This window comes from Aythya ferina (genome assembly GCF_964211825.1).
Source record: "Aythya ferina genome assembly, chromosome: 19".
Taxonomy (NCBI): Eukaryota; Metazoa; Chordata; class Aves; order Anseriformes; family Anatidae; genus Aythya; species Aythya ferina.
Window position 1 is genome coordinate 7033665 of NC_140309.1, and position 20797 is coordinate 7054461.

Below are 20797 nucleotides of genomic sequence, written 5' to 3' on the forward strand. Positions count from 1 at the left end.
AAGCTCCCCACGTCTCAGGCCCCACCTCCACCACCCTACTGCTACCCGTGGCCTGCGCCTTTAAATCCTCCCCGCCACGCCACGCCCACCCCTGCCGCCGGCCCCGCCCCCTGCCGCGCGGCTCTTCCGGCCGCGGCCCCGCCCCTTCCGCATCCCTTCCCTTAAGGCCGGTGAGGCGGCGGCGGTGGCGGCAGCGCCTGAGGGGGCCTGAGGGGGCCTGAGGGGGCCTGAGGGGGCCTGAGGGGGCCTGAGGGGGCCTGAGGGGGCCTGAGGGGGCCTGAGGGGGCCTGAGGGGGCCTGAGGGGGCCTGAGGGGGCCTGAGGGGGCCTGAGGGGGCCTGAGGGGGCCTGAGGGGGCCTGAGGGGGCCTGAGGGGGCCTGAGGGGGCCTGAGGGGGCCTGAGGGGGCCTGAGGGGGCCTGAGGGGGCCTGAGGGGGCCTGAGGGGGCCTGAGGGGGCCTGAGGGGGCCTGAGGGGGCCTGAGGGGGCCTGAGGGGGCCTGAGGGGGCCTGAGGGGGCCTGAGGGGGCCTGAGGGGGCCTGAGGGGGCCTGAGGGGGCCTGAGGGGGCCTGAGGGGGCCTGAGGGTCACACAGCTTAGTCGAAGATGGTAAAAGCCCCCTCAGACTTGACTGCATGAGGTGTTTTGTGCTCTCTATGGGCCCTATGGGGGGGATAAAGTGCTGCTTTTGGTGGTCAGGGGTGTTTAAGTGAGTCTGGTGTGTAATGGTGCAAAAGGGAGAACTTGAGAATTCAGCAGGTGTCAGTAGTGGTTAGCAATGCATAGCCAGCTGAGAGAGAAACAGGTAATTAGTATCCAGCAGTTCTAGTACTGGTTCAAACCTTTTAATGTCCTCCATTAACTTGCTTGTAATTCTTGTAAGGGTGGTGCAGAAAGCCATCCTTATTGAAACGAAGCTAATAAAGTAGTGGAGTACAGTTCTTTACAGGAATGAACTCACTCAAAATGATTATGGTTGTTGTAGGTGAGGCAGCTTTTGGCTATCTCATGGAATTTGAAGAACTTTATTACTATAAGTTTAGTTAACCAAAAGTCATGAGGTATGCACAAGCAAATGACTTTCTGAGCAGCAGTTACAGACTGCTTTCTGCTTGGGTTAACTCTAGGTATACACCAACCTCATGAACTCTTCCAGCAAAAACAGCTGCTGAAGTATGAGTTAAGTTCCTAATTTCCATGGCTACGCATTTCTTTCTCAAGTATGTAGCAGTCAGCATGATTCAAAGGAATTTGCTGTTGCTTTGGAACTAGTTTTCTTTTTTCTTGTTAAAATAACATGTTTGCTTGCTTGTTGCCAGGCACTGGATGACCGTAACCAAACAATGTCTGTACCACGTGGAGCTGTCCATGCAAAATGGATAGTAGGGAAAGTCATAGGAACCAAAATGCAGAAGACTGCCAAAGTGAGAGTGACAAGGCTCGTGCTAGATCCTTACTTACTAAAGGTAAAAGCTAGTTAACAACTTGTCTTGCCCTGTGATTATTGTACTGTATAGAAGAATGTTTTGTTAATATGACTCCTGGAGCTTTTAATCTCTTTAAGGGACTTGCATAATGATTTGTCTATGAAGTTGACTACAAAGGGTGACAAGCAGAGAGCAGTGTGTTCTGTCAGGTTATTTCCCATTCAGCTCATCTGCTAAATGCTTTCTTGAAGTACTTTATCTGTGTTCGGAATGCAGGTTTTCCTGGTTCACACTTAAATTTATTTTTTTACTGTTGATTTGGAATATGCTTTGTTTTTAAACTTGGTATTAGTCACTTTTCCAATAGATCCTGTAGTCATTTTTTGTATATATAATTATAAGCATATTTAATATTTGTATATGATGTGCTGTAAGAGCTTTTCTTTGTGTCAATGCATTTCAAATAGGGAGGTTAAAATTAGAATTTATTTATATGGGGAAACCTGTGGTATATGTAGGTGTTGTATTTGGTGACCAGAAGGTAAGATTTGAATTAGGCAATGGGTCTTGAGTCCAATATTGCAATCCAAAGTTCTTATCCTGTAGAAGAATATGTTGACTTCTTAAGCTTCTGAATTCTGCAAAATATATATTGAATTTTTACATGGGAAAAGTGAATTGAGTAAGAACTTAATTCCGTGGCTGATTGTTTTTTAGAAATACTAGGGTATATAAGAACTAACATCAGGTCTTGAAGTACAGACTGAACAGGAAAGTTGTTGAGCTTGGAAGAACTGAGGCAGCTGTCTTGTTGCAGCAATTGTTGAGTATCTTAAAGAGAAGAAAAGCTCACAGAACTAGAGAGAGGCTGGTGGAAAGTGGTGATCTTAAGACAAGGAACCTAGTTATGTGAAGAACTTATTATATTTATATTCGTGTATTGGCTATGACCACTTCTTTGTAGTTGGCTTTTTCCCTATCTCCTTTTCCCGAAGTTCAGTGGGCGATCACATCCTAACCAGGGAGTATGGGAAGGTTATACTGAGCCACCTTTGGGAAATAGTGTGCACAGTTGCATTTCTGAATGCATTCTGAACTCAATATTGAGAAAAATTTCACAAGACTTTGCTTCTTAGTGAAATCTATTTCATCTTGTATTGAATAAATTTATCAATTGCTCTGTCTTGAAACCTAATGCCAAGACTTACTCTTTTCCTTCCACAGTTCTTTAACAAGCGGAAAACCTATTTTGCCCATGACCCGTTGCAGCAGTGTGTTGTTGGAGACATTGTTCTTCTAAAAGCTTTGCCTGAGCGGAGGAGCAAACATGTGAAACACGAACTGGCTGAAATTGTTTTCAAGGTTGGAAATGTCATAGATCCGATAACAGGAAAGCCCTGTGCAGGAACCAGATTCCTTGAAAACCTGTCAGATTCAGAAAATCTGACAGAGGCAGATACAAACTATTTAAGTGAAAAACTCCAGGAACTTAAAGTTTGTTCATCAGACAAATAGCGGAGAGAATATTTAAATGGGTCTTTTCAGCTCATCTCTGTCAGGGATGTTTGGGGCCCTGTTGCTTTATGTTAATTGTTTCAGTGAAATTTGTAGTCAAAATAAATAGTAAACATAGTTGCTTCTAGTAACATATGTTACAGATTAAAAATTTGAGGTGCCTCTCAAATGAAAATATGGAAAATGTGAATTGTTATACTTCTTGTTGCATGTAGTTTTGCCCAAAGTCTTGGCAGTTTCAGAAAGCCAGCTGTTCACTTGGAATGACCCTTTTGTACTGAGACAAAATAATTGTTTAAGTTTGGTGGGAGGGTCATTATATTACTTGATTGTTCTGTCTTTCAGGCAATCTTTTGTGGCTTGTAGGCTTACTTAAACTAATTCTATTAAAGTGTTTGAAAGGAAGTATAGAAACTTAAAACAGCTACCTGCATGTGTCCTTATTTACTCTTGTTCATACCACACTGTGTTATCTTCTAACAAAAATCCAACCATTTGCCATTATAATGCTGGTCAAGTGAGAATATTAACTTCAGGGAGCTTAGTAGAGTTGTTTTTGTAACCTGTGTAAAGAGTATGTAGTTTTGGGAGAGATGGACCTCTTTGAACTGCCAGCATGAGGTAGAAGCTGATGGGATGACAAAGCCAAAAGAGGTAAAGGTGTTTTGATTTAATCTTATTGGAAAAGATAATTTTAAAAATGAACTTTGGGAGAGTTACTGATACTGATTTGCTGAATACTTTAATATGAAACTAAAAGCCCATAGAGGTTAAAGATTAAAGATCACTTTATTCTGCTAAGGAAACTTCTGTGGATCTTGTGTCCTGTCTTCCAGAACACAGAGCTAAGTGTGCGGCAGTTACAGCAGCCCTCTGTTGCTGTAAAGGGGTGTCTGCATCAAAACACTTCTTAAGATTAGAAGCTAAACAAGGTATTTCTGAGCTAAGCTCCTTTGACTTACACTTTTTTTTTTTTTTTACAAACTCAGGTAACCTATGCTAGTAAGCTATCAGCTGTTCTATTTCATTAATAGAATAAATCACTTGCCCTTTAATTTCAAGTTTTCAGTTTCTTCTACCTGCATAAGTCTATTTCAGCTGCTCCCAAGCTGCTAACGAAGTCTGAATTCAGCGAGTGATTTGGGTTGGGAGGAATAAGAAACTGAAATTTACTTCAGTACTTCAGAACAGCTATTCTTCAGATGGTAGACTGACAGTCCTCAAGTACCACCTTGTATCTTGGATCAGTAAGGTGGGATGCCAAGACACCTTGATTCAAACTTGTCTATGAAAATGAACCAAAAATGTGGTCCCTCAGTTTGAGGAAATGTTTATTAATATTGGCTGTAGGTTATTCTTGATCTGTTTGTTGAAGTGGCTAAAGCTTATGTAAATTAGTAATTGTAGCTGGCTAACTGCGGCCCTTGTCTCAGTGGAAGGAAACCTGGGCTTGGATTCTTGCTCAAGTGAATATACAATGTGAAACTTCATCCCTAGCACAGACTGAAGGAAATCAGATGCAGGATAGAACATGGCTCTGGGTAGTAGAAGATACAAGTCAATTGCATAACAGGAGGCAGTAAAGGAATTTTGACCTCTACTTGAGATAGGAAAGCTGTAAAAACCTGTACCTATAGAGAGTTTATAGTAAAGTTTTCTGTTTGGTTAACAAGTTGCAGCTGATTGTGGAAGTAAATCTTTCCCTGTATCTCCAGTGATTTTTCTTGAGTAGCTGTGTAAATGTAATTTTATGTAAAACTGATGCATCACACAAGATTATCAGCTTTGTGGCGTGCAGTTAAATTCTTGCTGGCTCAGGAGCATAACATTTTCAGATCAAAATATGATTAGATGTACCTAGTCTGAAATCTTCTTTATTAAAAGATTGACAAGTTTAACCCAAATTGGTCTTTAAAGATGCACCACACTTGTACTTCACTGATGTTAAAGCACGTGGCATGTTCTAGTCCATCCAACATTCATGGTGTGCTGATATAAAAATTGCAAAATAAAAATAGAAGCTGCGTAAACTTCATTTATATGTCCTATGTAGAAAGTAAGAATTTGTTCATTAACTTACTTGCTCTGTTAATTGGCTAGTTGCTTTCAGAACCATCCTTTAAATATTTGCCTAATTTAGAGTTGATACTTAATTTAAAGTTATTTGGAGACTTGATATTGGCACACACCACTGGTTTAGCTGAAGTAAGCACTACTGGAGCTGAAACGGTGCGAAGAAAATATTTTAACTGCATGTTGGCAAAAAAATTATTTGGAGAATAAGAAACTAGTTTTTGCATGTGATTGAAAAACTGTCTGGATTCTTTCTTAGTAAGTGGTTTTCATGGGACATTACCCTACTTCTTGAGTGCATCCTTTACCTTGCCAAAACTTTCTGCAAAGTCAGGAATGAAAGCGATGAAGACAGGGGCTCTTGAGTGAGGTGGAGGAGACACCTCATGGGTTTCGGTGGTGACAGCTTGCAGTGGTAAGTGGTATTTTGGAGGGGATTTGTGTGCAAGGAAGCAGCCCTGGAAGGTAAGGGGCAAATGTAACCAGCATGGTGTGCCTGAGCAGTGATGCTTTGGTTGTATTTTAATGGGAAAAGAGGCAAATGGTTGTGTTTTAATGGAAAAAAAATGCAGCCTTCTCTTTGGGGGGCTGAGGAGGGGCAGGGAGCTGCACCAGCACCGCCTCACCCCTCACTGAAGCAAGCCCGCAGCGGCCCTGCCCTTCTGCTACCCGGCGGGGGTGCCTTGAGCCCGACCCCCAAAAAACCCCAAGGGGGATCCCCAAAAACCCCCCTTTTCAGCGCATGCGTGCCCGGAGCACCCCCGCGCCCCCCTTCGGCCGGCGCTAGAGCTGCAATTCCGCGGAGCCCCCCTAAAACCCCCCCCTGAGGCGGCCCGAGCAAGATGGCGGCGCGAGTGCTGCTGCGGCGGAGCCTGGCGGGAGCCAGCGCCCGGCCTCGCCTCTCGGCCGGCGGCGGCTTGGCCCTCAGGTGAGCCCCGAAAGGGGACAGGGGGAGCCCCGAAAAGGGCGAGGAAGGCGGTTATGGGGGGATGAAGGGGGAGAGGGCGCAGCCCGTTCGCCCTACACCGCGGAATCCCTTCCCTCCCTGCACCCGCCCCTCTCCTGACTGGAAATGGCGCCCCGCTCGCCCCGGCGGCTGAGGGGCTGTAGGGCGGGGAGTGCGGCCCGCTCGGGGGGGAGCCTCAAGGTCACGGGCAGCGAGGCAGCCCCCGCGGGGGGCTCACGGCTGTGTCGTGGCTCAAACCTCACCGACATCACCGCCGAGGTGTGCGGACAGCCGGCACCCCAGTGTCACCCCCATGGTGGGGTGCGCAGCCAGCCCTCACGCTGGGGTGGCTGGTTTAGGGGTGCCTGGGCATCCCACACCCCAATATTGCTCAGGGTGTAAAGCTGCTGCACATCCCTCTTGCACCAGGCTGCAGGGTGTGTGGCCCTTCTGCAGGATGTGTTTTGGGGGGCACAGCCATGCGTGGTGCTGTCCCTTAGGGTCACGGTGCGCTGCCACCCCATGCTTGCAGTGTCACAGTGCACGGCTGACCCCATAACACAACACCCACACGTCCCCAAGTGTCAGCGTGTGTGGCTGCTCACAACACTGTCACCCTAATTTCATGATGCACAGTGGCACACGTATGTACCCTGTGGGTATCGGGGCACACAGATTCCTTGTTTCTCATAGGAGCTGGGCTATGTGTACCCATACAGCCCCCTGGTGTAAGGACACGCACACCCATTGGTTTTGGGGTGTGTTTGCACATCCACCCACATGTCTGGTGTGTGAAGGGTCAGGCATGTGCATATCTGTGGGGTGACAAGGGTGCAGGCACACAGTGCTCAGACACACGTCCCTTGCGTATAGGAAACAGCCACACATGGTCCTGAAGTCTTGGAGACAGCCACTCAAGCTGGGAAGGATCTACACCTAATTTTTCCTCCTGAGGCAGGGGAAGCACCTGTCTCAGGCCTGAGCCTGAGAAGCAGCCCCTGTGCGAGACTAAATGCATCACCTCTGCAAACAGCTTTTTGAACCAGGAAGGGGGAGAGCTGTGGAGAACGTGTATTGTGAAATTTTATGTGCGTGGGTTACGTTTTTTAAAAAGAATTTCAAATAAACTTTGACATCTGTCTAGACCACAAATCAAAACCTGTCAGTTATAGACAAGCTGTTTTTCTTTCTCTTCCAGGCAAACATTGATTACTCCAAAATCTAAATATTTGACCTGTTACCTCCCACTCTACCCAGTTTATATTGTGTACTAAAGCAGAAGTTAGGGGGGATGGAAACATTTTCACCAGCACTGTTCATATAATATAAGCAAGCTATTCAGTGTTCTCCTTTTGTGTTCACGGCCCGATCTTTGTAGCAAGAAATCTGAAACCATAGATAACATTCGTGCGATAAGCACTTGCTAGCAAAGTCAAGCAGTGCCTTAAAAGTTCACATGAAACCTCTCTTTAATACGTATTGCTCCCTGAAAAACTTGAAAGAAGAAAAGTGAAGTGTGATTGGAATTCCATATAGTGTCTGCATTCATTCTATGCATTTCCTCACAATTTCATTAGTGATGTTTAGGTGATTTGGATCCAATGTCCATTTTACTTGGAACAGTTTTATAATACTGTGGAGCATAAGGCTAAGAAGTTAGTTACAAGTAGATCTTTTGGATGGTGGATTAGTTTTGAACTAATATGTGGTTGATGCTCACAGCTGGCAGGTTGAAGTCATGAATTTAGTTCCTCGCTCTTCTAGAGGTAGTTTGGGGTGCAGGTGGCCCAAACGAGTGAAGCAGTGATCGCATCAGGGCTGCTTGGTTTGTCAGGGCCTAGACTGGCACCAGTACTGCAGCACTTCTCGAGGGATCTGGTGATTAAAAATACAGCTTTAGCATCTCAGATTGGGTATACTGGATGTCAGTTTTAATAAACTTAGATGTTACTATCCTTAATTGTAAGTGAAGTGTGTGTTTAGATAGCTAGTTGTGATTTACTAGTCACTGTTGATGAGGAATTTTGCAATTTCTGAGTAGAAGACTTCATACAAAGTATTAACTCATTTCATCCTTGTATAGAAGATGAAACTACCTCCAGTTTTAGGTGCAGTTTTACACTGAAGTAATAAGATTCTCCTAATACCAAGGGAATTTGCTCGTCAGTATTATCCCCATAACTCCAGCTTACTGTGGCTGCTAATAAAGCAGCCAACAAAGCAACATGATTACCCATTTCCTTCAAAAAATGCTGCAAACAATAATCCTCACAGAAGAGCTCTCTAAATACGTTTGCTAACTCCATTTAATAACTAGGGGAGGAAAATAGGGTAGTGCACAGATTCCCTGGGATAAAAGAATGAGCACTGCAGGACTGCCATGGACTTCTGTCTCCTGGAACCCTATTTGCTGTCCAGGAGCTGTAAAAATACGCATTTATTAGGTGGGCTTTACCCCCTCGCCAATTTGACATCAGCTGGGGCAGCATATGTTCCTGTGGCACCTGATGTAGCTGTAACCACACAACTGTGCAGTCGCCTGTGCCTCTCTCCTCCCCCAGCAGAGACCAGAGGTATGTCTGTCCCTGGGCAACTGCACACCCCTTGTTTTGGCAGCAGCCCTATCATGAAATGCCCTTTTCAATGCTTGTATGCAGAATGACGGCTTAATTTGCTGCACAGGAATGCGTTTCTGTGTTTGTTGGGTCAAAAAAGCACCATTTTCAAGAAATACAATCAAATACTTACCGATTACTTCTTGATATTGAAGGCCATTTCAGCTGAGGTTGTTCTTATTTCTTTTCCTTTCCTCCATTCTACTTCCACAGGGCATCCCAGTTCGTTAGCTTACTTTCAGACATTGGGACATCGGACATTTCAGACATCACTAAAAGGATGATTGTTGAAAAACACTGCTAGTGTGAATTGGTTTTGTGTAATACAGACTAGCATGTTCATAGAGTTTTTCCCAAAAGAAGTTGAGATTTTCTTCCCTAATTTTTTGTCTTTGAACGATTGTCAAAGAGTTTTGGTACTGGAAGGCAGCTTTATATCTGAAGATTGAAACCAATCATCTGTGTCTCCTAGTCAGTAATTCAGGGTCAGAAGTTGACTTCCGAAACAGGAAAAGGTTTAAATTTTCACCTGTGGTGCCACTTGTTTAGTGTTGCAGATAAATAGTTCAGTATTTCAGCAGAAGCCCTGTATCAAAAAAGAAAGAAACTAAAGGAAGTGTTTATGAGAAAGAAGATACAACATTTTAACTTGGGGTCCCCTTCCACCCATTATAGAGGAGCAGTTAAGTACACCAGATGCATTAGTTAACTTTTCAGAACTATATTTAAGCAAACATAGGAGCATATGGCACTCACTTTCCTATTTACACCGTGCAAATCTTTCCTTATGCACACTTTTTGCTCTTTTTCACTCCTGTCTGTGTACATCAGGACAGACCCAGCCTTCTTGGGCAAAGACAATTAAAAAGAAGATAAATAGGCAGTTAAAGCAGCCATGCACCCATTCCCTGCCATGCTTTACAAAATAGATGAGTGGATAGTTCATGGTTGACTGTTCAGCTCTAAGTTACATAAAATGATTTGTGAGAGAACTGCCTTTACCTTGCTAGTGAGTGGCTCAGTGGAAAGATTTAGGAACAGCCCTGGCTGGAACTATGTTATGAGTTTGTATTAAATTTGATTGTGCCTGTCTTCCCTGCATTATGGCTATTTTCAAGACACGCTCGGTGACGGTGTAATGTCCTTGTTAATATGCAGGGGACTGGTATCTTCAGCTAGCAGACCTCGTGAAGACAGCTGGTTAAAATCGCTATTTGTTCGCAAAGTCGACCCAAGGAAGGATGCTCACTCCAACCTTCTAGCCAAAAGGGAGACCAGCAGTCTGTATAAACTACAGAGTGAGTGATATTTCTATATTTAACATTACCGTTCCTTTGTTCCGTTCCTGCATTTCTCATCTAATGTTGTTGTTTCAGTTCACAATGTAAAACCAGAATGTCTAGACGCCTACAACAAGCTTTGGTAAGTGTGCACGTTATGTTTTCACATTTTAGTCTTGTTGATTTGGTCACAAGCTGTTCTGAAAATTGGCAAATACGATAATTATTTTTAGAGGGGAGGTGGACAAATTCTGCATTTACTTTCAGGGTGAATAGATCATACTGTTTTTGGAGAAAGCTAGCAAAAGGTACTTGACTCAGCTCACCCCCTGCCTTCCCCTGTGGAGGAGTCATTTTCCTGAGCTGCCACTTAGGGTGATCCCTATTGTGAAACCAGAGGTGAAGTTTGTTGGAATAGCTCACTCCCCTCCCTTGAGTGTCTAACTTACCATTGCTGGTCCACATGAGCAGATCCTGGTATGCTAGCATGCCCCCAACTCCAATGCCATGTAGGAATTGGTTGAGGGTGGTTATTGTCTGTATACAGGAACGAGAGGGAGAGAGCGCTGGTAAGTAAAGCTGCATGCCAGTTTTCAATTAAAGTGTAACTTTGAGGAGATTTTAAAAATGCGGGGTTTGATTTTCCCTCAGTTCATTTGTGTCTTTATTCTGCAAAGTTACGTTACTGAGATCTACTCTTAAAGAGCTGCACAAATCCTTGGATAGGATCTTTGCATTGGGATGATATCCTCCAAAGAGAGCAGTGATATTGCGGGTTTTCCAAAAAGTTACAGTTTTATAAAATGCATGAATGGCAACATGTTAAATTTACTATTTTAAGGATGAAATTAGACAAATATTAGTCTTGTTCTGCCTACACAATGACTCCACTGGAGCCAGAACAGCTGCCTTTTTAAAGAACTGAATGTTTAAATTTGGGAACGTAGTGAGCCTCACATATTTGGAACCAGCAGGGCTTTCTCACTGACAGTGATCATGTTGTCAGTTAAATAAAACATTCTCAGGACAATGGTACCCTACAGCAATCGATTTTTTAAGGCTGGTGCATTAGCTGAGACATCAGCTGGGCTGGAGGGTGAAGAAGTTCACAACTCCTAATTTATGTCCTCAACTCTGTTACGGGTTCATTGCACATCCATAAGTGGGTTGTCCAACATATCCGTGTTCAGCTTTGAAATGGGGCTCGATAACCCAAACCTATTTTCCTCACTATACAAATATACAAATCCACTAGAATAACTTCCAAACTTAAGGTATTTTTAACCTTTTTGTTTAAAAAATGTATATACAGAGAAGCACAATTAGCATTCAGCCATCTTTCTGTTTAAAAGCTTAATATAAACATGTCCAATTATATGAGACCAGGAACCACTTCTCTGCACTCATGAGCTACCTAAATGTTGAGTGAAAGCAGAGGCTTTTATTTTCAAGGAAAGAGACAATAGCAAAGAAAGAAACTGCTTCAGTCAGATGAAGTATGTGGGGGTTGGATTTATTCTTTCCAAACCAAAGATAGTTGAAGTATTCAAGGAAAGGAGAAAACTTGAGAATGGAGTAGTAAAAAACAATGAAAGAACTTCTGATCTTCCTTCCTTCCTTAATTAAACATGAGCAAGTAAATTCATTTTTTTTCTGTATGAAATCGGAATGAGAATTAGTAATCATGTATTCATAAAGAAATAATGTAACAAAGACAATTATGAGAGTATTTCATGAATCACTGTGGTTGAGGACCCCTTCTGAAGAATTAGGGAAGTTTTTTAAAGTGAAAAAGACAGTGTTCAAGTCTATGAATTATAAGGTGTTCTATATTCTTTAATATAATTCACGACAAAATATATTTTAGGACTATTGTAGTTAACATTCCTGTTTAAAGCTGCCTTTCTAGGATCTCGTTAAGCTTCATCATCAGAAGCACTGATGGTGACTGAAAATATCCTTGGAGAGTCTTTCTATCATGTTACTTCCACTATGTAATAAGAAATAATTGAGATACAAATTGGTAATGAGATTCGCTCTAACTCAGCTAGAAAGTCAGTGGTAGAACCAAGAGGAAGACTCTCATATTCTGACTGTCAGTATAAGACAAGCCTGCTTGCTAGTATTTGATACCATGCAGAGACATTGCCCATGAATCAAACTGGGTAAGAGCAGTAATTATTCAGGGAAAAATATTAAAAAGCAAAGTTCATCCAGACCAACAGAGTTGTTCATCAAAGTTCAGTTTGACGAAAGCTGACTTAACCAAGTTAGCTATCAGTAAAACCTAATTTCCTTATGCTAATATTGGTCACATTTTAACATTTGAAAAATACTATCAATACTGGAAAAAAATCAAACAAATCAAATTTTGTGTTTTTGCTAGGCAGTTTCACAGTGTTTTAAAGGATAAGTGCTTTAAAGGATAAGTTGCCTCGGTCTAGACCTACTTTCTGAAATCCTAGATGGCAATAAGTCTGTGTTCTATGAAACCCAGTTCTCATTTGATCAAACAAAATACTTGTTTTTATTCATTCAGGTCAACCGAATTAAAATTTTGTACGTGGTACAGGAGAAAGACTGTCCTTGCCTATTATTGTGTGTTCTACCTCTCTTGATAAAGAAACCATTTCCCCAAAGCAAACCACCCATGTAGCTAGGCTGCGTTTCCTGTAAGTGAGACATCTGATGTTTATTTTCCTGATGTGTTGGATAACCTGTTAGGTGATAATCACATCATTCATTGCATCCCAAGAATCCTACCATGCTGTGCATTTGTCTTACAGACTAAGAAATGGTAACACTTACCTTAATTTTATGTAGTGTGGTAGCTATCTTTCCCCTTGTGTAGCAGATTCTTGTATTTCAGCTTTCTCTTCTGAAACGTAGAGCTTGTGATTTTTCGTACCATAATGATAAACGCGGGGTGATTTGTTATACATATCAACTGTAGCCTCCCTGAAGGAAATGCAACACAGTGTCTGTATTCCTTGTTTTCAAGTCAAGAGGTGCTGCCAAAGATTCATGAAGAAAAACACTACCCATGTGCACTGGTGGGGACTTGGAACACGTGGTACGGAGAGCAAGATCAGGCTGGTAGGAGATAGAAGTACAACAGAACGTAAAACCATACAAGTGAAACGTGTGCTTGGCAGGTTTCTTCTCTTTAAATCATCTCTGTTGTTAGTAAACCTATGCAGCGAGGATGTGTGTGCATCAGTTACGGTAGTCATTAACATTTACAGTGCTTGCTTTTTGTCTTGCTGAGTTTGACAGTGAAGCTTTAATTCCTAAAATTTGTCCTGTTGTTAATCCTTTCCTGTCTTCCAGGGGGTAGATTAACAGTTTGGGGAAATCCTTGTAAAATTTGTTCCAGTAATATTTTGCAGGCACGGGTTGTGTTCCTGAATACTTAAGCCAAAGGCTCACAAAGGCAGAGTTGAACTTGTATTGGCCAGTATAAAAGCTTTACTCAGACTTTCATACTGTAACTGCTGTATGATAATGAAATGCAAATCATTCATGCCATCTGAAAAAAGGATTGCATTGTAAGCTCACAATAAGCTCAGCCTTTACTGGAAGAAAGTATAAATATTTCTGTTCATATTCGTATAAAGATACCACCTAACACAGATAGAAAATATATTGAACTACTAATTACTGAAGAGCTGCAACAGAGGTAACTGCAAAGAGTCTCATGCAGAAAAAAAAAAAAAAAACGAAAAATTTCCTGGGCTCTGGGAAATTGAAGGAATGGGAAACCACAAATACAAAGTGGTGTGCTGATACTTCTTAGGTCATAGAAGCTCCATGGTTAGAGCTGTGCTAGTATCAATTTACACTCCTTCATTATTGAAGAATTATTGAAGAATATACTCATGTACTCATCAGTAATTTTCCAGCATTTACAGCATATTGCAATATTGGCACTGCACAAATGTGAGGAAGTAGCAGTAGATAAAGCAAACAATGTCTGAGAAACAATTCTTAAAAGTTGAAGGGAAATTGGAGAATGAAGATGATTGAAATGAGTGTCTTAACCAAGTCTCATTCATTGTTGTTTTTTTAATATATTAACACAGACTGTATCTGTAATTGCATCCATAGCCTGGCTTGAAAATGTTACTGCAGCAGTTCTAGCAGTCTAGTAAAGCAGATTATGGGGTTTTGACTTGTTCAGTACTTGTGCCCAGGCAGTCTTAATACCAGCTGGATATATCAAATTGCCCTGGGGACTAGACAATAGAAGCAGGCACACTGGATGAATCTGCTATCATAGTGAAGTGCCTTACATTAGCCTCTAGATCACTCTTCTGGGAAAGGCCCAGGACTTATATATAGGAGAGGAAACAGCTTTTGGGACTCTTTGAGGTGAAATATTGTTGCCTTGCTATAGTAAGTGTTTGTAAATAAATCTTATAATGATTTATTAAAGCCATATGTTGTGATTAATTAAAGAAAGAATGCTTTGAAAAGACTAACAAATGCAAATACCTGTTCTGAAGTTGTTTCTGTGGGGAAAATCCTACCAAATATTCTAGCACGTTTAGATATCTTCTGGTATGCTTTTTTAATCTAATGTTTACCACAAAAATAACATTTCCATCATTTTTCATCCTACTGAAAGTGTCTCATGCTCTTTTTCCTCAAGTAACTTGCTGAAATAAGAAGTCCACCAATCTGTTGTTCTTAGGTGAAATTGGTATAAAACATGTTTCTGGAATTAAATCAGCCTGTTAAATTGAATTTCAATATAAATTACAGTCACATAAAGTCATCACATTTTACTAGCATGGCAACAAAAAACTTCTTTAAATAATCTTCCTGTTATGCTCAGAGTAGATTGTAGAATTTTCTGAAAGAACCCCTTTCAAAAAAACAGATGATCCTATTATTCTTAAAACGTTCAATTGTGTAGTGCTTTCTTTAATGAAAATCTTTTAAACCAGTTACATGACTTCTGTTTTCTTAAAATTTTTTTGTATGAAGAGCATTTTATACTGTGATATTCCATAAGCTTTGCAGCTTACATGCAACATCCATGAAAAAACTTCCTTTTTTTCTGTTTCAGTTCATCTGTGGAGGTATGAAGGAGGCTATCCAGCTCTCAATGAGGTCATGAGTAAACTCCGTCAAAATAAGGTAAAATGCATGGATTTGTTAGAAATGGTTAATAGAAGAGAACATAGAATGGTCAGAGCCAAACAGCACTCACTTAGATACCTGCTTTTACTTCTTTATGTCATCACCGTCTGTACAGCCTTAGAAAAAGCTTTAGAAGAGGGTTTATTCTCAGATTCAGAAATATTGACTCTTAATACCTGAATACTTTATGAAACACTTCAAGATTCTCAGGTGCTCTGTAAATACGCCAGTTGAAGTTTTCAAAGATGCCAGGGGAGTTTAGATACCAGTACAATTTAAATGATTTCAATGTGCAGAACTCCAAGATAGCATTGAAAAATCTAAACTGCTGTATGGTTTACTGCTTTTTGTTGTTGAAACATAATATACAGCTTGATAATGATCATATTGTTTTTAAGGAATTCACGGAGTTTCGCAAAGAAAGAGGTAACATGCTTCTCTCTCGCAAGAACCAGCTATTGTTGGAGTTTAGTTTCTGGAATGAACCTGTTCCCAGAGAGGGGCCTAATATTTATGAACTGAGATCCTATCAACTTAGAGTAAGTTTCAATTTTTCTTTTTATTTTTTTTTTTAAGCTATATGCTGTTGTAAAATGTTCAAAGCATGTTTATACAATGCAGATGGAAAACAGACCTCTTCTTAAAAATCTGGTTTTTATCAAAGCTGATGGCTGAGTCATTGTTGCTTTCAAAGTGTGGGGTCCAGAATTAAGGCAAGCTCCAACAAGATACTAATGTCTTCTATGAAGGGCTGAAAATCCTGTGTTTTAATTTGAGGGAAGCTTCTGGAAAATTACTTAAGAAGTAATATAGTAAGTAAACAGAGTAATTACAGATGATTATAATATGCTTATCACTTCAAGGAAGAGATTTTGTTAATAAATAGTGTTTTCCATACATAAATGTTGTGAAAACTGTCTAAATATTGCAGCTTTCTTTAAACTACAGTTTTAACAGCCTGTTTTGTTTTTGTAGCCCGGAACAATGATTGAGTGGGGAAATTACTGGTAAGTATTGCCATAGCACTTTTGTTTTCCTCCTTGAGAGATGTGTGTTTAAAAGTTATGAAGTGGAGGTGGCAGAATGATACCAAAACATTTCAGTCACCCAGTTAATGGTTTGCTTCTGTTCTTAGGCAACTTGTAAAATAGTTCTTTGACCCTCAATTTATCCTTTGAGGAAAGAAAGAGGAATTCTGTGTGCAAACAACTCTGTGGGCTCCGTGGTCTGGCTTTCCTTCATATAACCCTTTTAGCTTGATATCATATAGCAGAAATAATTTATTTTTAGTAGAAAGCACTGCTCAGTGAAGGGAGGCCGTTAACTCCTTAACACTGTGTTGATGTTTCACAACTTCAGCACCACTAGTAGTTGTCTTATTTTTAGTTTAAATGGCCTAAGTCTTGGCTTTTCTAATCTTTAAAAAATTGCTTCTTGAAAACCTGTTGAGCAGCACATTTATATTTTAATATATAGGTTATAAAAGCATTTGAGACAGTCTCCTTTTACGATCTTGTCTCTCTGATTTTGTCTTACTTAACACCAGTGTAAGTTTCTTCCAGTTTACATTCACTAAGTCCATGCAGTTCTTATGGTTGATAGTTAAATAATGTGGAGTATTTTCAATTATTTTGACAAAGGTGAGGACTTGGACTTTTAGACATGTTGTCATCAATATAATTTTTTTAATTACAGTAATTTTCCAGTAATTTACTTTTTATGAGATAGGCATATCTACAATGGTATCCAATGTGGTTTATAACATGCAACAGATTTGTAGTTAAAAGAGATATTGATCTTACTCACACAATAAATCATGCAATGTTGCATAGTAGAGCTGCAAAACAAACGTCTATGTGAATAAAAAAGCTGGATTTCACAACCACAAAATCTGTGGTAAATGAGTGTGGCAAAGATGGTATGACTGAAAGCCAAGGGTTTAGTTTTAGAATAACCTTCTATAAAAATATCCTGCCACTTTATACCATTCAGCAGTTATTATAATGGATCTAATTTTGAAAACAAAGACTGATTAATACACAGTGTAATAAAACCATAGGCCTCAAATTTTAACACATTCTAACAAGGCATATTTTAATTAGTACTGGAAAAAAATGTAGCTTTTTTTTTTTTTGTCATTTTTAATTGCTGAAGGGTACTGCAAATTTGGGCTTCCTTTCACATGTTCTTTCTTTTCAGTTACCATTTATTTCCTACTCAGTTCTGTTGTTCTTAAAGGCTCTTTTGGTCTTCTATAGGGCTCGTGCAATTCGTTTCCGACAGGATAATAATGAAGCAGTTGGAGGATTTTTCTCACAAATTGGACAGCTGTATATGGTTCATCACCTTTGGGGTAAACTTGTTTATGTTGGATGCTTCTTTCTCACTCAATCAGCCCCTAATAGACTGTTGACTTTGCCCAGGAGACAAAGTTTTTCCAAAAGGCAAAGGAATGTCTTACTGAGTTTTTTCTTTTACATTAACTGTGTTGATTTTCTATATTTTTATGTAGGGAACTTTACTTTTAAAAGAAACAAGCAGAAGTGAACATTTCATGCTTTGTTCTGTTTCCATCAGCAGTTTCTCATGGCTTTTTCTTATCTACTTGTTTGCTTTCAGTAATATAAACATGACAAGCCATGTCCTGCCATCTCTCTTCTCCATCCCCACTCATGCTGAAGTCAGATTTTTACAATTTAGTTTCAAGCATCACACGTACCACATCTAAAAGAAGGAAAAGTCGAGCACTGATTTACATTACTACGTTACAGTGTTTTGGCTTATTTGTGTGTTTGTTAGTTTCCACCAATGCTTATGTGACTTTTAAGTTAGGATTGTTTCACATTCAAGAAACTAATTGTCTAATACTTATTTTAGAAAACATGCAGTGTTACCTTCAGATCTTGACAATTCAGAACACTCTATTTCAGCATTAGAAATCTGACACCACCCACGTAGAACAATACTCCGTTGCATTATTTGCCTTACCTGTTTCTAAGACCTCTCTCCCCACCATGTTTAGGTTTCCTCATGCTGCCATTGATAGCCATGGTCACACTTAAAAACTTAAAATCAGCACACGTTAGTTTTTTTGGTACTGCATCTCTAATACTCTTTGACAATTTGTATAGAAGTACTTATGGTCAGAGGTGAATGTTTCACCAAACACCAATTGATGTCTGTTTGCCCACCACCACCCAAAGCACTCCAACCATGCAGTACTTACATGGTGTAGCATTTGCAGAGCATGTTTCTCTCTCTTCCCCAGTTCCTTCTGTTTGCGTTGGTTTGGGAGTTTTCCTTTTTGTGGAGAACACCTGATTTTTTCCTTCCTCATATTTGCAGTCTCCTAATTACACCCTAGAATACATTTAAGGGAGCTATTTATATGCAGAAGGAAAAGGAGTTACTTCTAAGCTTTGTGCTTGTTTTCTTTCACTAGCCTACAAAGATCTGCAAACGAGAGAAGATATAAGGAATGCTGCATGGCATAAACCTGGCTGGGATGAACTAGTCTATTACACAGGTAACATATTAACCTCATTGGAATGCTGGAGGCAGACCTTTCTGCATGCCATCATTTTTATTCTTCAGTACGTTGTGTCATGATAAAAAGTATAGCATCTGTATTTTGAGTGCATCTGTATGTCAGTTTTGCTACCGTAAAGTAAAGGAGGGACATTTCACTAAGCTGTGAAGTGGGTTTTGCAACCAGTTGTACAAACTTGGAGATGCTGCATGATTACTAAAACTTTCTGACATTAAGCGACAATTTTCATGCAAACATCTCCCCTGTAGAGCAACAGATTACATTAAATACTGGAGCCTTGTTAAATACATTTCTTTAAAAGGGGAAATTAGACTTTGGAAATAGAAGCTAGGAGATCTTTGAGATCAAAGATAGCTTTCATAACAAAACTCATAAAAGTATGCTAACAATGTTAGATTTCAGTTTCATAGGATCTATTTCAAAGAAAGCATACCAGAAAAATATAAGGTAACTTTCATTATGGTGAAAAGGAATAGAAATATTTGTCTTCAAAGGAGGAGACAGATTACAATGAAAAAAAATCACTCATTTCTCAAAACAGCTATGCTTCAGTTACAGGATTGTTGGTGGTTACTGATGACTTTGACATGCACTTGCTAGGGGAGTAATTTGAAGACAATAATATCGGTTTAAACTGGTGCAGAACTGTTAATGATCTCTTAGTGAAATTAAACCTTGTCTCAATTTTTTTCAGTGCCCCTTATTCAGGAAATGGAATCCAGAATCATGATACCGTTGAAGATTTCTCCACTTCAGTAAAGTCATTGATTTACTTGTGCCTACATAGATGAAGTGACAAGTATTTGTCTTAATTAATTTATGGTATACATTGTATATCATAGTCAGAAATATAAAAGTACTGTATTGAGCTTATAAAAGAGACCTCTTTTCTTCAGATTCTAATGACGTTTTGCTCTTAGGATTGTAACAGGAAAAAAAGAAATACAGGACTGTCATTAAAGGGTTGGTTAACTGTAAGAAAGTCCAAAGATACATACAGGTTCCTCTGCGAGACAGTTCCTGAGGTTAAATATGGCATACAGTATTTAATACGTCCTGCTGGATAGAAAATGCCCAGTGTTCAGTACCAGCAACAAAAGGGAGCAACAGTTGCTGTGGCCTTTGTGTAGCAATAAAATGACTGCAGGTTGAAAAAACACATAGGGGAGTTCTGAAGACAGGAGCTCTGAAACCCTTAGGCAGTTGTGATGTCTCTGTAACTCTGAAGTACACCTAGCTGTTGTAGCAGGACTGAAATCAGTAAGTAGCTCCAAATTTATAAATAGGCAGTTATTAATTGAGGATAATATTACCTGCCACGTGATAGATTATGGACAGAGAACAGGGCATTCTGTTTTGCAAGGACAGCGAAGCCTGTTGAAATTAACTACACATTTCTCTAAATACCTACATCTGGAATTAATTTTGTGAAATTATTTACAGCCATTTTTTTAGCGTGAACCACAGTTTTCAAAGAGATACTGACAAGACATTGTTGTCTGAACATTTTGCAGGGAAACAAGTTGAGTTAAGTACATTTTTGTCTACAGACTTGGAAGTCTAGGAAAAGGGGTTTTATTTAATAAGCAATCATGACTTCAGACATATGCTTGGTCAGGTGTTTCACTAACTGTACAGTAGGTACTTAATGTGTGAAACTGGCGCATGTTGAGTCAATAGGATTGGCAAAAAGCAGTGTACCATTATGTCCAGTTCTATTTTGGTTTCACTTTTAGACTAGAATATATCAACACTTTTAGTGTCTGCGATGATGTGAACATCCTGTAAGTGAAAATAACATTCTCTCTTCAAAGTGGCTGCAAGAATCCGTGTGACATACAGAATGTACAATTCAGTTACTGAATGTCCAGTTTGTACATTTCAATGAGTTTTCAGGAAAAACATCAGTCAATAAAATCCTTTTAATTTTCACATAATACTGGCACCATATACGTATTGCACCATCTGTGTTTTCTCTCATCTTGCAGTGTTTACGATGAACCGTTTGAATAACTGCATAGAATATTTCAGCATGGTTAGGCAGCACTGGTTCCAGTTTCACTTCCCGGTGTCAGGGACAGCTTCCCAGTCTTCAGCTGTCCCTCTCCAAAATGAATTTACAGTATCTCCATTATATCCCATTTTGTTAAGTGTTTTAAGTGCTATGGTGATAAATCCAAAATATTTTTCTTTTTTCCTCCACACAATATGCTTATTTTTCAGGTGTGGTTTCTTTTTTTTCTCCCACG

At 40.1% G+C, this 20797-nt stretch overlaps 3 protein-coding genes across 7 annotated transcripts in view; 2 read left to right on the top strand and 1 right to left on the bottom strand.

Moving 5' to 3' along the window:
• Window positions 1–12848, bottom strand: part of LOC311421338 (merlin-like) — a 39337-nt gene extending 26489 nt beyond the window's left edge. Inside the window, exons 1-2 of one of the 2 annotated variants that reach the window (XM_084493096.1) lie at window positions 10303–12848; window positions 8707–9159 (exon numbers count right to left, since the gene is read on the bottom strand). The gene's annotated coding sequence lies outside the window, so the exon portion shown is untranslated. Of the gene's footprint in view, window positions 1–11; window positions 33–8706; window positions 9160–10302 lie in introns of those variants that run through there. The other variant, XM_084493097.1, reaches the window with a different exon arrangement.
• Window positions 126–3360, top strand: MRPS17 (mitochondrial ribosomal protein S17). Of its 4 annotated transcripts, XM_084493133.1 has the most exons (4): window positions 570–802; window positions 1125–1217; window positions 1317–1463; window positions 2649–3360. In XM_084493133.1, the coding sequence occupies exons 3-4, from the start codon at window positions 1341–1343 to the stop codon at window positions 2937–2939; spliced, it is 414 nt and encodes a 137-aa protein (XP_084349259.1). In that variant the 5' UTR covers window positions 570–802; window positions 1125–1217; window positions 1317–1340; the 3' UTR covers window positions 2940–3360. The 4 variants fall into 4 exon arrangements, with proteins under 4 accessions (XP_084349257.1, XP_084349259.1, XP_084349258.1 ...); XM_084493131.1 differs by lacking the exons at window positions 570–802; window positions 1125–1217 and adding an exon at window positions 126–170; XM_084493132.1 differs by having other exon boundaries at window positions 570–1217.
• NIPSNAP2 (nipsnap homolog 2) lies at window positions 5793–20498 on the top strand. Its single transcript, XM_084493122.1, has 10 exons — window positions 5793–5940; window positions 9732–9871; window positions 9950–9995; window positions 12855–12949; window positions 14925–14995; window positions 15397–15537; window positions 15974–16005; window positions 17257–17351; window positions 18441–18524; window positions 19243–20498. The coding sequence occupies exons 1-10, from the start codon at window positions 5855–5857 to the stop codon at window positions 19305–19307; spliced, it is 855 nt and encodes a 284-aa protein (XP_084349248.1). The 5' UTR covers window positions 5793–5854; the 3' UTR covers window positions 19308–20498.
• The last annotated feature ends 299 nt before the right edge of the window (window positions 20499–20797 follow it).